General features: G+C 38.4%; 1 protein-coding gene across 1 annotated transcript; it reads left to right on the forward strand.

Annotated features, from left to right (window-relative positions):
- Positions 1–2,684: 2,684 nt before the first annotated feature.
- anxa2b (annexin A2b) lies at positions 2,685–9,383 on the forward strand. Its single transcript, XM_067400826.1, has 13 exons — positions 2,685–2,782; positions 3,947–4,001; positions 4,163–4,256; positions 4,986–5,080; positions 5,239–5,352; positions 6,223–6,313; positions 6,386–6,465; positions 6,637–6,696; positions 6,865–6,958; positions 7,043–7,138; positions 7,423–7,481; positions 7,588–7,710; positions 9,129–9,383. The coding sequence occupies exons 2-13, from the start codon at positions 3,951–3,953 to the stop codon at positions 9,186–9,188; spliced, it is 1,017 nt and encodes a 338-aa protein (XP_067256927.1). The 5' UTR covers positions 2,685–2,782; positions 3,947–3,950; the 3' UTR covers positions 9,189–9,383.
- Positions 9,384–17,326: the final 7,943 nt, after the last annotated feature.

The following is a 17,326-nucleotide window of genomic DNA, read 5'->3' on the forward strand; positions in this document are numbered from 1 at the left end:
GATTAATTTTACAGTATTATTAGTTAAAATATAAGGTCATATGTAAACTTTAAAGATATACACTGCCCGGCCAAAAAAAAGTTGTTGTATGGATTTTAATAGGCAAATACTTAATCTATGAACGGATCATTATTAGTGTGATTATTATGTTTCTAGCATGTTTTAGGTTTGGCAACGGTCATTTTAACCCTTAAAGAGTGTGTAGCTTTTCATTTCTTAAACAACCATGTAGGAAGAAAAGATTTACCAGGGTAAAAATTGGCACCTCTGAGTCCAGACTTTAAATTCATTGAAAATCTTTGGGATGTGCTGGAGGAGACTTTACAGAGTGCTCACCTCTTGCATTGTCAATACAAGATCCTGACCAAAAATTGATGCACCTCAAATAACATCATTTATTTCCATCGAGAGGTGCATAATTTTTTGGTCAAGGGGCCTCATTTATAAAATGTTGCGTAGAAACTGTCCTACATTTGATCTAAGATCATTTCTCAAATGTGTGTACGTGTGATTCCGAAAAACGAGTTTACACCAATTCTTTACCTGAGAATGGCGAGCGGCAAGAAAAAGAATTTTAGTGAGGCCGAAATCAGGGTCCTGTTAGTGGTAGTAGAGGTTTGTGCTACATGCTACATAATTTAACTTTAACACTGCAAAAAATGCAAGTAATTGTTTTTTTTTACTTAGATTATTTGCCTTTTTTCCAGTCCAAATATCAAAAAATTCTTAAACCAAGAAGCATTTTCTAGATAAATAAAAAATATTGTCTTGTTTTCAGAAAAAAATGTCAAAATTAAGTGTTTTTCCTTAAAACAAGCAAAATAATCTGCCAATGGGGTAAGCATTCTTGTTTTCGATTTGAAAACAATTGGCAGATTATTTTGCTTGTTTTAAGGAAAAACACTTAATTTTGACACTTTTCCACGTCAAAGACCGATTTTATAAATATGAACTTGGCCGCGGATTTTAGCGTATGCACACTCTAAGATCAAATTTGTGCGTACGCACGTTTTATAAATGAGGCCCAAGAACTTGTATTGACAATGCAAGAGGTGAGCACTCTGTAAAGTCACATCCCAAAAATTTACACTGAGGTTATGGTCAGTGCCAGTTCATGTGTGAAAATGATTCTTCAGGCTCTCTGAACCATTCTTTCACGATTTGAGCCTGATGAATCTTGACATTGTCATCCTGGAATCTTAATACATGGTTGTTTAAGAAATGAAAAGATACACACTCCATGTTTTAGGGTTAAAAGAACAGTGGCCAAACATATAACATTCTAGAAAAATAATAATCACTGTAATGATGACCCATCGATAGACTCTTAAGTATTTGCCAATTAAAATCCAAACAGTGACTTTTTTTTGGCCAGGCAGTTTATGAGTGTATAGTCACTACCAATTTTATTATAGAAACAGGCCTTACATATGCACAGAAAAATTATTTCACTTCTAATTAAGTTGTATTTAATTTAAGTCAAACGAAATAGTGTGCTTCCGATCTGTGTTGTAACAATAAATTGGTTAAAATGCAAATATTGGGATAATGATGGTACTTGCTATCACTGAGCAGACTGACTGACCCTTATTTATGAGTATGGGATGAATCACCTCATTATGGTTGTTCATTACTCAGTGCTTGTTACAAATGTTGCCATGGATGCAAGTCTAAAACAATGATTGCTAAACACATGAACCCTAAGCAAGATGGACTTTTACTACTGTACATTAATTCTGAGTTACTGAGAGTCACTCTCATTTAGTTTTAGATTGTAGGTGTGTTTAGACGTCCTGCTTCAACCACTATAAAACCCATCCCACTGTTATCACTGCTGCTCTGACTGAGAGTACAGTCAGGCATTGGCAAAAACTCTGTTGACTGGGGAATACTTCTCCACCTTCAGCAAACATACTTCCTTTGAATCCCGAAACCACCCTCATTATCCCATTACTACACATACACCGTGTGTGAAGTGGTTTAATGCAACATATATCCAAATAAACATGATGATCTTACTAAACATGTATAAATGGCTGTTTAACTCACTCTTTACAATTAATCTGTAATCTGTAAATAATTACATCAGGGAAAGACTGGGTGGTTTATCCCCTACATTTTTGACAGCAAGACAAATATTTACTTTTTTATTCTCAAGGATTGTATTAATCATTGATGGTTTTCATTCTCATTGATTGTATGAGCTGCACAGTGCATTGTCATTTCTGTTATTTTCATTGTAAGTTACTGAGTGAATATGTTTGCAGAATGTTAATTTAAAATGTTTAACTGGGATTAGTTGCTATAGTGCTTTATTTTACGCACTACATACAAGTCGGTCTTAATTCATGCCCTTTCTGTCCAGAACACATGTGGGTGGGTTACTTCACAGCTGTTTCTTATCATTCAACATGATGTAATTTTCATCCAAACTGACAGTTTTTCCATATATATATAAAGACATACTGTACATGCATACATGATGAATTACTGAAATTTATGCACAGGCCTGCAACCAGAGATGGGGAAATACAGTAGTAACCTTAACCGTAGTAACTATGACATTTTGGCACAAAGTGTGAATATCATGGTACATTTTTGTAAAGAATGTGTAGCCCAGTAAATGAATAACTAATAAGCAACGTTTGGGTCTGCATCTTGAGTGGGTGTGGGTTGATAGGAGGAGATGAGTCAATGGCTGGGTGCATTTAAAAGGTAATCCCATAGAGAGAGATACAACTGGAACTCCAGAGCTACACATTTGCACTCCACATCATCTAAGGTAAGACTCTAAGTCCTCTATTGTGGTTCTCCACTGATTAGACTGAGAAACATAAACCAAATCTCTTGACAGGACGACTGCACTATTGTGAATATTATCTAGTTCAGAATTGTTTTCTAGTTCAGTACAATCTGCAGAAAGAGCTGTAGTGGTCTTGCTGTGTGTGTGTGTGTGTGTGTGTGTGTGTGTGTGTGTGTGTGTGTGTGTGTGTGTGTGTGTGTGTGTGTGTGTGTGTGTGTGTGTGTGTGTGTGTGTGTGTGTGTGTGTGTGTGTGTGTGTGTGTGTGTGTGTGTGTGTGTGTGTGTGTGTGTTTGTGCTTTTGTTTATATTACATTGTGGGGACCAAATGTCCCCATGATGTAATATAAACCTGAGTTCACCTACATCGTGGGGACCAGCCAGCGGTCCCCACAATGTAAATGGGTTTATAAATCATATAGAATGAGTTTTTGTGAAAAAGTAAAAGTTTGCACAGTTTCCTGTGAGGGTTAGGTTTAGGGGTAGGGGCAGGGTAGGGGGATAGAATGTACAGTTTGTTCAGTGTAAAATGCATTGAAGTCTATGGAAAGTCCCCACAATTCACAAAAACAAACATGTGTGTGTGTGTGTGTGTGTGTGTGTGTGTGTGTGTGTGTGTGTGTGTGTGTGTGTGTGTGTGTGTGTGTGTGTGTGTGTGTGTGTGTGTGTGTGTGTGTGTGTGTGTGTGTGTGTGTGTGTGTGTGTGATGGTCAGAGGTTCACTGGTCTGTGGAATGTGTCCTGGGTGTGTGTTTGGGTGCGCCTGAACAAAGTTCCAGTAAACGTTCTTGTCTCCTTCACAACTCACCTCATAATACTTAAGAAGGAAAATGATTTCCTGTTAGCACTGCAGGTTCTAAGAACACTAACACACAAAAAGCTGCTATTTAGTCTTTATTAATAACAAACAACATTTTAACTGACACCTTAAGGGCAGTAAAATGGCTTATTGACGTATTGCCTGTGATGCCACTGAAGCCTTTATCTACTCTGCCCACTAATCACTGTATCTATGACAACCATCACTTAGACCTTTGAAACTCTGGGTGTGTTTGTATTTTACAGTGGCTTAAAACACGGATTGTATCTCTTATTTCATCTACTCATTGTTCACCTTGGATGATTGTGTGTTCTGTGTCCTCCGCAGGAAAATGGCTTTAGTGTCTGAAATTTTGACGAAACTTACATTGAGTTATGGAGGGGTAAGTATGCCAATTGTAACATAAAATGCAATATTATCACAAATTGTTGTTAGTGGCTATTAAGATTCATCATTTGTTTTGGCCTAAATGTATTTTTGATTTTTTTTTGTGAATATTATGTTTTTCTATATATTTCTTTATGTATTTTTTTTTTTTTTCAGGAAAGAGAACCTAAATGCCCTACGGTGGTGGCAGCTTATGATTTTAATCCAGAGGGCGATGCAGTCAAATTAGAAACAGCCATCAAAACCAAAGGTAAGGAATAGTGGGATAAATACTTCACATTTTCCCCAAACATTTGCATATAGGTACCTGTAGCCTACTAGCCTATTTTTTACCACAGTATTTCCTGTGGAACACAAAAAGGAGTCTCCAATGGCATTTCATAATTGTTTCAATGAAAGATTTGTTTCATTGTTTTTATATTTGCTATAGCAAACAAAATTATCTTTGGCCTTCTCTTCAGGCTACGGTAAACAGGATGTGTGGTCCTTTAAGACTCTCATTTAGGTACAATGGCTGGAGAGCCCTTCTCTGTTGAAATAGTACTTGAGAATAACTAATGCTAAAGGGCAAATATGAGTAAATGTCTTGTAATGGATTTCTGTTTGGGTAGTATCTGGAAATATATGTATAATTTCAGTAGAAATAAAAAGAAAAATGGGTTTGTGTTGCATTGCCTGGTTAGACATATTACATATTACAGAAAGAACATAACAGTTTTTTTTCGCAGTGCTATTTAACAAATTTTATGCTGAATAACATTCGAGTCATGCATACCAGCTAAGTGTGTGGGATTGTGCACTATTTTTCTAGGCCTATGCTAGTAGGGTCATTGTTACATTAGCTAATGACTGTTTAATGATTTTATACTAGGAAATAAAAGGTGCAATTAGTCCTTCAAGGCCTTATCTTAATGCACTCTGGCTTTCTTTCTCAATCACTATCTTCTCCTCTTATTCCCACCTTCATTTATCAATGCAGGTGTTGATGAGCAGACGATCATTGACATTCTGACAAAACGCAGTTGCGCACAAAGGAGCGAAATTGCATTTGAGTATGAAAAACGGGCAAAGAAGGTACACACCATAATTATTTAATAAAAAAAATTATATTTTCTGTTTAAACTGGATCATCTAACCTTAATGAGAACCATATTTTTAATATATTGATATGTACCATGTATATATACTACATATATTGTCTGTCAAAGTTCCTGACGCTGTTTGTGTTGTAGGATTTGGTAAGTGCCCTGAAGGGGGCGCTCTCAGGCTCTCTGGAGCATCTGATTCTGGGGTTGATGAAGAGCATAGCACAGTATGATGCATCTGAACTGAAATCATCAATGAAAGTATGTTGCATTGATCTGTAATTATTTATGAAAACTCTTGTTTGCTAACTGCTCTCCCCTGTTTTAAAATTCAGCTCCTGGTCCATATTTAAAATGTTCTTTCAGTGTCACATGATTCTTTCTTAAATCATTCTAATATGCTAATTTGGTGCTCAAGAATTTTTTTTGAGAAATAGAAAGTTCAAAAGACAGCATTTATTTGAATTGAAAATATTTTATAACACAGATAGTTTGCGTTCAAAGCTGTTGTAAAATTACAATAGACACATAATTATCGCTGCAGTGTGTATGTTGCTGGATCTGTCTTAGGATCCACTCTTAGCAACGTAAACATGTTTGTTCTCTATTGATTTTGTTTACTGAAGTATTGTGAGAGAGATATCGAGTGACCGAGTGTATTACCTGCATTCAAATTTAACATTTTCCTTCAGGTCAGTCATATGTTTATAATAAAAAAATCCATTTGAATGTCTGCTGCGATCTTGTCCTTTTAACATTTAATGGGTTTTCCCATGCCCTGCTGACACTGACTTGCTCACAAAGACAATCTTTGCCGCCATCTAATGGCGTAATAAATGTAAGTTCTGTTGCTGTTCACGGTCAGGGACAATTTTTTCCAGCGGAAGAAAGCTTTTTAATGATTTTACTTCATGAATGTTGCATTGATACATATTTTTTGGCTTTAATATTTGTATTGTGTGGTAACCGTTTTATAAAAGCAATAGACCCCAAGAAGCCGTGGATTACAGTGAATTTATAACAGCTAAAGGGCGTTGTTAGGCACGACGGAGCAGTGCCTTTTATAAAACCACACAATACAAAAAACTTCTTTAGAGTTGCATTCATGTGACAGTCCCATGTGTTTTGCAGGGTCTGGGCACTGATGAGGAGACTCTTATTGAGATAATGTGCTCTCGCAATAAAGAAGAGCTGATGGAAATCAAGAAGGTTTACAAAGAAAGTGAGTTCCCTTAAAAAGCATAAACAGCACACATAGCCTACAATGGTATTCATGTCCCTTTTTCTCCTGCAGTGTTTAAGAAGGATTTGGAGAAAGATGTTTCTGGAGACACATCTGGTGATTTCGCTAAGCTGCTCCTGGCCCTTGTACAGGTAACATAGATTAACCAATAATTTCTCATACTATAACAGTTATTTGAGGTAATTATGATCAAATTCAGCTTTATTTCACAATATTCAACAGGTAATTCCTTTACAGCCAATATAGCCAATTTGCAGATTTTGTATTGCTGTGTTCATACCTGTGTTCATTCATGTCCACAGACCAAGAGAGATGAGCCGAGTAACGTGGTGGACTATGAGAAGATTGACAATGATGCAAGAGTGAGTAGAGCCCTTTTAACCAAAGAAATTCAACTGATTCATAGTCATAGTCGCAGAATATTTATTCAACATGTTTAAAATAATATTATGATAAACCATTGTGCATTCAGATGACCGCTGGAATAACCAAAAAGTTTGTAATCGTGTGTCCATTATGGTGATATTTAGGCTCTTTATGATGCTGGAGTGAAGCGAAAAGGAACTGATGTGACCACCTGGATTTCAATCTTCTGTGAGAGGAGTGTCCCACACCTGCAGAAAGGTGACACATGAACAGAGATGCTTTAAAGTCAACTGTCAATATAATCCTTTGTGCAACAACCTAATCAAGGCCTCTTTTTCTCAGTGTTTGACAGGTACAAGAGATACAGCCCATATGACATTAAGGAGAGCATTCGAAAGGAGGTGAAGGGAGATCTGGAAAAATCCTTCCTCACACTAGGTATCTATCAGCTGTCTGTTCTACATACAAGCTGTCGTCCAACTGTCAGCACACTTAAGAGATGTGCTTGGCAGATTTTATGAAGGCTCAATTACTCTTTCACACTCTTACTCCTACCTTGAGAATCCCTTTATCATGTCTTAATTAATATAATCGCAAGCTGTTTAGAGAGGAAGATTTTGTGCAAAGCCCTTTGGAAATGCATTAGTGGCATGAAGCCAGAGGAGAACTGAAGAGTCTGAGAACCTGTAACCTTTTCTTACGATTGATCTGTCTTTCTGCAGTTGAGTGCTTGGAGAACAAACATCTGTATTTTGCCAGCAGACTCAATGACGCCATGAAGGTGAGTATCTAATTTTGACTAAATGTCACTTGACATGTAATGAGTTGACATTAGCTGAATTTAAGTTATGTGGGTCAGATTCTTCTATCGATTTTGATGTTTGCAGAGTAAAAGTGTGAAAGAGAAGGTAGTAACCCGCATCATCGTCTCCCGCTGTGAAGTTGATCTAATGAAGGTCCGCACAGAGTTTAAGAGGAATTTTGGAAAATCTCTGCAACAGACAATTTTAGTAAGTATTCAATTGCCTCTATCTTTCTTATTCATTATGTTGACTTGAGAAAGCCAACATATTGTTCTACAATTTAAACTTATTACTGGTGCTTACCTTTGGCACTATTGTTCTCTTGCATACTTATTCTTCTTCTGGACAAAATTTGGTGCGCTACTTGTCCCGCACCATTTGTCATAGATCCATGCATGAGGTGTGAAATCGTGCGGATTATTGAGGAGAGGTGTGCTATGACTTTTCTTAGCGATCGGATGTACGATCTTTGCCCAATGGGCACAAAAGGGGGCGAAAAAGTCCCATAGACTTTACATTGGGATAAACTTTGACGGGTCATACTGTAGCTCTGAACAAGGATTTCGTAGAAACATTACCACATTTGAAGATGCTGGCAGGGTCTGCAAGAACATACCTCGCTATGGGCTATAAGTTGTACCCCTGGGGGGCAAGAGCTACCCAAAGTTGCCCTATTGACATATAATGGTGAAGGGAATGCCTATTGCACATACATGTTTTTCCTACTTGCATAGGGATTTTGAATTAAACATAACTCTGAATCACAATGTCTTAGAGACAAGGGGGTGGGCTCATTTCACTCAGGCAACCAATCATTCTCTCAGAATCTTAATTAAACTATCAAGCCACGCCCTAACAACCATTTAGAGCACCCTAGCAGCAAGTTCCATAGACTTCCATTCAAAAAGAAATCTTTGCATAGAAGTGTCATAGAAACATGAGGGTGGGCTTGTTTGACACGGGGCAGAAAACAGCCAATCATGAAACACCTTCAACACTTCATAGCCACACCCTAGCAACCATTAAGAGCACCCTAGCAACCCAAACCCAAAGAGGGATACCTTCTAATCTGAATGTCAGAGGCATAGGGGTTGGTTTATATCATTCATACTGGCAAGCAGCCCTTGGAGTATCATCACTGGCAGCTGCCAAGCCATTCCCTAGCAACCAAACAGAGTACCCTAGCAACTGTTTAGCAAGACTTGTATCTCTGCATCAGAACATTGTAGAGAGATGGGGGTTGGCTCTTTTAACTCATGCTAGTAAACAGCACTTCCAACATGCTAGCAGTGAATAGCTAAATGCTAAATCAATCTAAAACATACTAAGAACTCTATAAAAACTCCATAGTAACCATCTGTGGCAACTACAAACCACCTAGCAACATTATAGCAACCGCCTAGTAACATCTTAGAAACCACCCAGGATACCGTAGCAACCACCCAACACCCTAAAAACCCACAAGTAATGACCCAGAAAAACTTCAACCACCCAGAACACCCTAACAACTGGAATGTACATTCTAGTTTTTTATATAATTTCCCTCTTCTTTTCTTTCTGCTCTTAGTTTGCCTTCATTCAAGAAGCATTTTAATTAACTCTTTTTATTGTCTTTTTCTCCTCAGGAGCACACTAAGGGTGACTACCAGAGAGCTCTACTGAATCTCTGTGGAGGAGATGACTAAATCTACAATCTTCTGCTGCAGGTGTCTAGCAGTGAAACCCTTTCCAAACAATTAGCTAAAATGCAGTATTATTATAAGCATGCTTTGTGTTTTCTTGTGCCAGTACGAATGATGTTTACTGTTGGTTAAACTCATTCAGACAAATTAATACAAAATAAAGATTTTTTTTTTTTAATTGTTGTTGATATTAATAAAAACACTTGTATGTACACATGGTTTTGAATGTGAAATATTTCCTCATGGCTACGGAGGGTAATCAGAGATTGTGGGTCACATTCAGAGGACAGACACAGACACACTGTTTTATTATATTTTTAATTTCAACACACGACAACAAATCTGTGGAGCAGGGATAGTGAATAGATGCGTTCCTCACCTGCTCCTGCAGTTAATTCAGAAATTACTGCACAATCTGCTTAATGCGCATATATTTGTTGTAAATATAAGTCTACAATGCTCTCTAGCACATCAAGGCAAGCCAATTAGCGCACTAACATGCGCAAATTGGTAGAGACAGACCTTGAACACTCTGCGCCCACTATGCAACATGGTGACAGTCCTTCACTGTCATCTGTAAATGACAATTTAGAGAAATTCAGAGAGAAGACATGGACTTCAACTGATGTTCTAAAGACTACTTTTGAATCATTCACCTCTCAAACACAAGTGGTGGAAACCTCATTGCAAGATGTGGATAAGAGAGTGCAGATTCTGGAGAGTATCTGCATGCGATTGTCGAAAGATAACAAGGCCCTAATGACAAAGTTAAATGATCTCAAAGGCCGAAGCCACAGTCAGAATTTGCGAGTCATCGGAATTCCAGAGGGGGTTGAGGGGGCAGGTCATAAAATTAATTTCTTCCGCGAAACGATCGGAATTATAGCGTCGGAGAACTCACCCTTGCTCACCCTTGTCGGAGAGTTCATACCCTTGCGAAGCCGCCTGCTTCGGCACGCCTAAGGCCAATGGTAGTCCGAGTACACAATTTCCAGATTAAAATGTAACAGATTTTTCACCTTGCTAGAGAAAAACCCCTTTCTTTTTCATGTAAACAAAGTTCACATCTTCCAGGACATCATTCAAGAGGTTGTTAAAGGGTCATGAAACCCCAGAACACATTTTTTGAGCTGTGAACAGATATGTATAGGCTGCACATCATTGAAAACACTAAAGGTACTCATTTATTTTATTTATAATTTGAAATTAGTTATTTTTGCATTTTTCAGAGCGATTTCTGTCTTCCGGTTTGGAACATAGGAACACGTGATCCATGTATATTAATATTATATATATATCTATATATATATATATATATATATATATATATATATATATATATAATGTTTATATTTATATATATATTTATTTATTTTTTTCAAAATGTGACATTCACAGCACTATCATTTTTCACACTGTAGACCAGTGACAGCTCCTGGCCGTAAATTTAGGTAGGGCAGATTCTGGGTCTTAGCGCTAGTCTATGATAAACATTTTGTAAACTTTATATCCTAATCGCTGAACACAGACTCACCTTTGGGCAGAATTCTAATGTCCTTGCATTATTTAGCCTAAGGGGGGCGCTCTACTGATGATTGACAGACTAGTACTCACGACAAACGCCTAGAATGCCATCTTCAGAATGGACTTAGGCTGCGTTCCAGTCCAGTTTTAGACACACATGGACTGGGACCAAAAATCGGCCCTGGCATTTTGGCCCAGACCGGCCCACCACCACATAAGATCACAAATACCACCTGTCCTTCCGCTTTTTATTATATATATATATATATATATATATATATATATATATATATATATATATATATATATACCCAGCTAACCAAAATACGTGACTGTTACGTAACTGCAACGTAATTTGGTGACCAAACTTTCGTCTTGGCGACGTAACTAGTTACGTCGTGGCAACCGGAAAAGTGAAAGGTGCCTATACGTCGCCACAACGTAACTTTGTGACGTTGCCAGTTAGTAACTGCGACGTCGTGGCAACGTTGTGTATCAATAGTTGTGTGTTGGTCATCAGTTGGTAATTCTTATTTTTATTTATTTTTCTATGGGCGGACATGCAGTAGTTTAACCTAATTTATGTCCTCATTTGCCCAAACTAATGTAAAGGCTATTCCAACAGCTGTGAACGAGGAATGCAGACTCGAAATTAATTCAATTAATTTATTTTGAAAAACACACAGAACATGAATAAAACTCCAAATAAAAATAATGAAATACACTCAAACTATAAATAAAAACATATAGCCTACAGCGAAACATAAAATAAAAGCATTCAAGACGTTTTGCTCTCAGTATCATTAAAAACATATGCTATGCTAATGTAACATTTTGCATAACATATATTTCAGACGATCAAGGAAATCACAAAGGTAAAAATATTAACAAAAGTACTTAAAGTAGACTGTGGGTAATGTTACTTAACCAATCTGACGCAGTTGTTGAACTTTATTGCTATAAAACTGACGAGAAACACGGAGAAACGTCGACGCTATCCTCTCCAGCAGCTTGAATGTTTTCCCGGTTGCCATGGCAACTCTAACGGCCACCTGCACTAACGTAAACATAACAATAAAAAAAGGTTTTGCGTCTTTCCAAAGTTAACTTTATACATTTTTATAAAAGCCATTTATTCGTTGTCACCTCGGAAAAATAAATTCTTCTCTCAGAAAAATTAACTTTACACTCTTATCAACATACTGTGGGCACGCGCGCACTACATTTGTGGAGGCGCGCGCTGTATGTCACGTCACTATATATAAAAAACAGTCATCCATACTCTGATTTGGTGAAAAGAAACCTTTTTTTTTCTTAAGGGGACATTTCAGTCTTGTGTCTGACATTTAATTACACGTTTTATATTGCAAATTCTGGTAATAATAACATATAAAGAATGTGTAAATGATGGTAATGAAATTACGAGCACATGACGTTGCTGCTACGTTGCCAGTAAGTCATGGAATTACCAATATATCACGAATAGAGGACGTATCTGGAACGTTCTTGGTAATCTTATAACGTTAGGAGAACGTACTGACGACGTTGTGAGATGGTAATCTGAAGGTAATGAAATTACTGGCATGCGACGTCGTAGTTACGTTGTCAGTTAGTAAGTCATGACATTACCAAAAAGTACGAATACATTACGTAACTGTTACGTCGTGTGTTAGCTGGGTATATATATATATATATATATATAATTTCATGACTATATAGTTATATATTACCAATTATATAATTTCATTATATATATATTATATATATATGTATATATATAAATTTTTTTTTTTAAGTTGTTTACAACCAAGACACCAAAATACGATGAATACACACTGAGCATAACCCAACACACAACAGTAAATCTATTAGCCTTATTACAGTTTACATATTATTATCACAATGTTAATTGTTGTTGGTGTGGGTGACATATCCAACAAGCTATGGTAAACAAGCTAGGTAACATTATAATCGCTAAAATTGGGGAAAAAAATCATCAATTATCATCTTTTGTTGTTGTTGTTGCATGGTATGATTAATTGCATTGCCATCAGTGCTCGCCAGCCACTGTGGCTAGTGGTTTTCCTTACTAGCCACTCAGTATTTTCAATGGCCACAATTTGGACATAGATACCATGGGGAAAAACTGCCATGTAGATATAATTTGATATATAATTTGGCAGCAGGTATATTAGGCTGCTGATCCATTATATTGTTACACGTGTGTTTAAAACAACTGACTGTGTTTACATGAATACTCGCCAAGACAGGCATTTTGACATTATTTTATGTGTGTATTTGAATTTTTTAAGTTTTTAGTAATGACCAATTACTCAGCACCGTCAGCATTAAAGAGAAAATAATCACTTCATCCGATGTTTTTGAATAAAATAGCCTTGACAGCCGACTTACTGGAACTCCGGCGCCGCCGGACTTTACATAATCTACACACAAGCGAGTGACGTGCGCGGTGGACCAAACCACTGTGAGGCAAGGGAGGGGTGACTCAAAATGTTTCTAAAACGCCCGTTTGCGTTTGTATTGCTTTACTACTTATTGAAAAAGTATTGGGCTGCCGATCTAGGCCTACCACTTTCACTTTCATTTTTGTTTTTTTTGTTTTGCGGTCGGCGACCGTCGGCCCCTAAAAGCACGCCGGCCCACCGGGAAAGTGCCCGGTATGCCAGATGGCCAGTCCGCCCGTGCACACACTCGCAAACTTCCCTAAACACTTCCCCTACGGGGAAACCCTGCCGCCATTTTGAAGTGCGTTCCACTTCGTGAAGTGGACGAGGGAAGTTTATGGACAGACCCTCGCTCCCTCGATTTTGACCGAGGGAGCGAGTCTACTTCATATGTACACTTCAGGCAGCTTCATAACCCACAATGCAACACGATTATGACATCACCGCATATCACGTTTAATTTACTCCACCACAAACAACTCTATGATATTTTAATTATTTTTTAAAACATTTAAAACACACATATATACATATAGAATGCTGTATTAAACAATTTTTAAGGGGACAAAATAAATAATAAATCAGCTCCATTGCGAATTCCAAGTGATGAAGGGCTTAGGACGTTCCAGTTCAGCCCATTGCAAGGTTCCGCCAGAAGTGGGCACTCGTGCAACGTAAGCAATGACGTACATCCGAGTCAACAAGACCAACCCTGCGTTCCAATGTCCATACTATCCATCCTAAATAGTATGTGAGATTAAAATAAGTGTGTCCCAAAGCATAGTATGTTGAAAAGAGTATGCCAAAAGTCCCCGGATGGTCTACTATTTCCGGTAGATTTTCGAAGTGTGGATCCGTGCACACTATAGAGGCTAATATTGCCCACAACCCATTGCGCATTGGACGAGGATTCAGTTCAGAACTACAAACACGAGTAAAAAGTGTTAAAAAACTACAAAACATGGCGGATATATGCAATCGACGCTGAGAGATTTGAGTGACTAATAATCAGTTTAACCTGATAGAAAATATATATTTAATGTTACCCGTGTTATTTTTCATCTGCAAATACCAATGTGGACTTTTATGAAGATCCGAATGGCCATTAACTTTTAAATGCATCATTATACATTAATATGAGGACAGTTCTCCACATGAAAGACTCGCGACTGCAGATCAACGTGCTGCATTTCACTCTGATACGGTAGGAAATTAACTAAATGAAATGTGGAGGATGTAAGATGATTGACAGGCCAGTTTACGGTGACTGGATGCGACAGAGAGAAAAGACGCGATTGTATGACGTGTTAGTATGTCCCAAATGTTGAGAATTCCCAGGTGGTCACATGACAATGTCAGCCAGGGGTGGAGCTAAGTCTCCTCAGGTGCACAGAATCATTATTTAGCTGATGTTGTTTGGTGTGTGTGAGGCATGCAGCTGAACCTGACATTCCTTGTCCTTCTCCTCAAAGAGAGCCTCTAGTAGAGTTGATGCGTTTCTGATTATGTAAGTTTATTTCTTTTGGTATTTAATGTTATTTCTTGAAGCTATGTATGTTTGAGTTTTATGTGATTTAATTCATATGCATTAGTGCTCATTTGATTGTTAAACTGTTTTGCTGTGTTAATTGGATTATATGATTTGTTTGAGTCATATTGTTAATTGTATCTAAGACTTGTTTGTTCTTTATTGTTTTGGTTTTTAGACACCATACAACTCTGTCAGAAACTTATGTTGCCATGGCTCAATTCCTATGCCTCCAAATGTCAAATAAAGATCATGGACTGAGTACTAGATCCACTGTGTTTTAATGGACACACCATCCTGGTAGCACATTCCTGAACCAACCGATTCCAAACTTTACATGGTCCTTCGAGCCGGAGAGGCTGCTAGGATGGAGAAGGATGATGATTCTAGGAGACCTAAACGTGTATCAAAACCTCCTAGATGGCATCAGGATTATTTATTGACTCAGCCCAGTATCCCAGTTTGTACACAAGGAGAAATCACTTCTGAGCATTCTGTGCCTCTGGAATTATCACAGGGTGCTGCCATATCTGAGACTCAAGCTGAGGTGAGAAGTCTTGCTGCAGATGTACAGCAAATAAAAGGAATGTTGTCAGAACTGAGTCAGACAATGAGAACAATGCATATAAGAAGTAGAAGTTCTTCTTTTTCAATCAGTTCTGACCAGAGTTCTAATCAATCATCTCCTGTTGTTAAACCTAATCAAGAGGATGGCAAAACCAGAGCTTCTCTTGTCCTTGAATTGGGTGAATGCCTAAGACAACATGAGGCAAAACGAGATACTGATCCATCTACATCTCCTCCTAAACTCAGCAGACAAAGTACTCTCCCTCCTCCACCACGATCTATGCTGCCTACACCATTGCCACAAGAAGGGAGAGGGTCATTAGAACCATGTTCTCTACAGCTTCCTGATACACAAATGTCAACTGAACCTGTTGCTACACAGCATATTCATTTGCAGTCTCAGTCTTCAGAAAATCCTCCTGTAATGAGTATGAATCCAACTCAGTTTGGCAATGTTCCTCCTTGGTTTTCATCATCAGTACAACACCCATTATATCCAATCTATCCATCCAATGATCAGCATGTAACAAAGTGTTGGGCCTGTTTCCAGTCAGATGCCGGGTAATGCCTTCTTCCCATGGATGTTTCCAAATTATCCAGCGCCCTTTTCTACTCCTGCATTATATCCACCTTATGGTCCATTTGTTCATCCAAGCTCTCTCTTTCCAATGGCAGTAACATCCTCAACTAGTCAAGTTCCTTCGATACCTCCAGTTTCGATGAGACCAGTAGGGCCTTTTACTAGACCCTCAGATGTGACCGCTATTAGTAATGTTCCTGTGTCTGTACCTCAGACATCATTTGGCCGTCCATCAGTGATCCCTACTAGAGCTTCAACTATGAGTCAACCAGTAGCAGCAGCAGATTATGTTCAGCCCTCTCTACCATCTGGGACTTTAAGGTTGGGTCCAGTTGAGAGACCTTCATTTCCATGCTTTAAAAGTAATGATCCTCAAGAATTTGCAATGCTAAATATGGCACTGAAGAATCTGCTGTCTCCAGAGGAAACTGAGCAGTATAAATATCATATACTTTTGGATCATTTAAAGCTAGATGCTGCTCGGCACTTAGCTTTGGCCTATGCTCATGATCCCCAGCCTTATACTACAGCACTAAAAGCCCTCCAAAGGAAATATGGTCAGCCTCATCACTTGGTGTTGCGGGAGATTGCTTCCATTCAGAGCCTTCCATCTATTCGTTCCGGGGATTCCAATGGATTCAGTCAGTTTGCATTACGAGTCCAGGCATTTGTAGGCATGCTTCAGTCATGGGGTCAGGATGAAGGGGCAAAGGAACTGGCATGTGCTTCTCATGTTCACCAGCTTTTAAGTAAACTTCCAGCACATCATGTTTCCAGTTTTGCTAGACATGCTCGAACTGTCAATCCAGATGTGCCTTATAATCTTGTGGATTTTGCTAAATGGCTTGAAGAGGAAGCAGAATGTCAAAGTTTAGTAGTTCAAGTATTTGATCAGTCAAAAGGGGCACCCAAGATGAGTGAGAGAAGGGAAACCTATGAAGTCTTCTTTTTCTACAGCTGCTTTTATGCAGGTTGTAAATCAAGATGAGAGCTGTAACCAACAAGGAAGGTTTCCATCTAATAGTTCATATCGCAAACCACGAGTAGAAACCAAACCATTCTGTGCCTTCTGTGGAAATCAAGCTCATCACCTGAGTCAGTGTCCGGAATTCCAACAGTTTGATGTAGATGCTAAGAGAAAATGGATCCTGGATAATCGTCGTTGTTGGAGATGTGGTCGGACACATCATTCATCGAAGTGTGATTTGAAGAAGTATTGTCCTTCTTGTGAAGGGCGCCATCTAGGAATCCTGCACGAAATCAATGTTCGGAAACCTGACTCTGGTATATTCTATTTGAGTAGACCAAGTGGTCTTAACTCTGTCCTTTTGAAGGTGGCAAAAGTTATTCTGAGTTATCAAGGAAGGACTGTGGAGACCTATGCCACTCTTGATGATGGTTCAGAAAGAACTATGCTCCTTTCTCCTGCAGCGGATATGCTGGGTTTGAATGGGGCGGCTGAGTCCCTGAGGTTGAG

This window comes from Chanodichthys erythropterus, chromosome 11 (assembly GCF_024489055.1).
Source record: "Chanodichthys erythropterus isolate Z2021 chromosome 11, ASM2448905v1, whole genome shotgun sequence".
NCBI lineage: Eukaryota > Metazoa > Chordata > Actinopteri > Cypriniformes > Xenocyprididae > Chanodichthys > Chanodichthys erythropterus.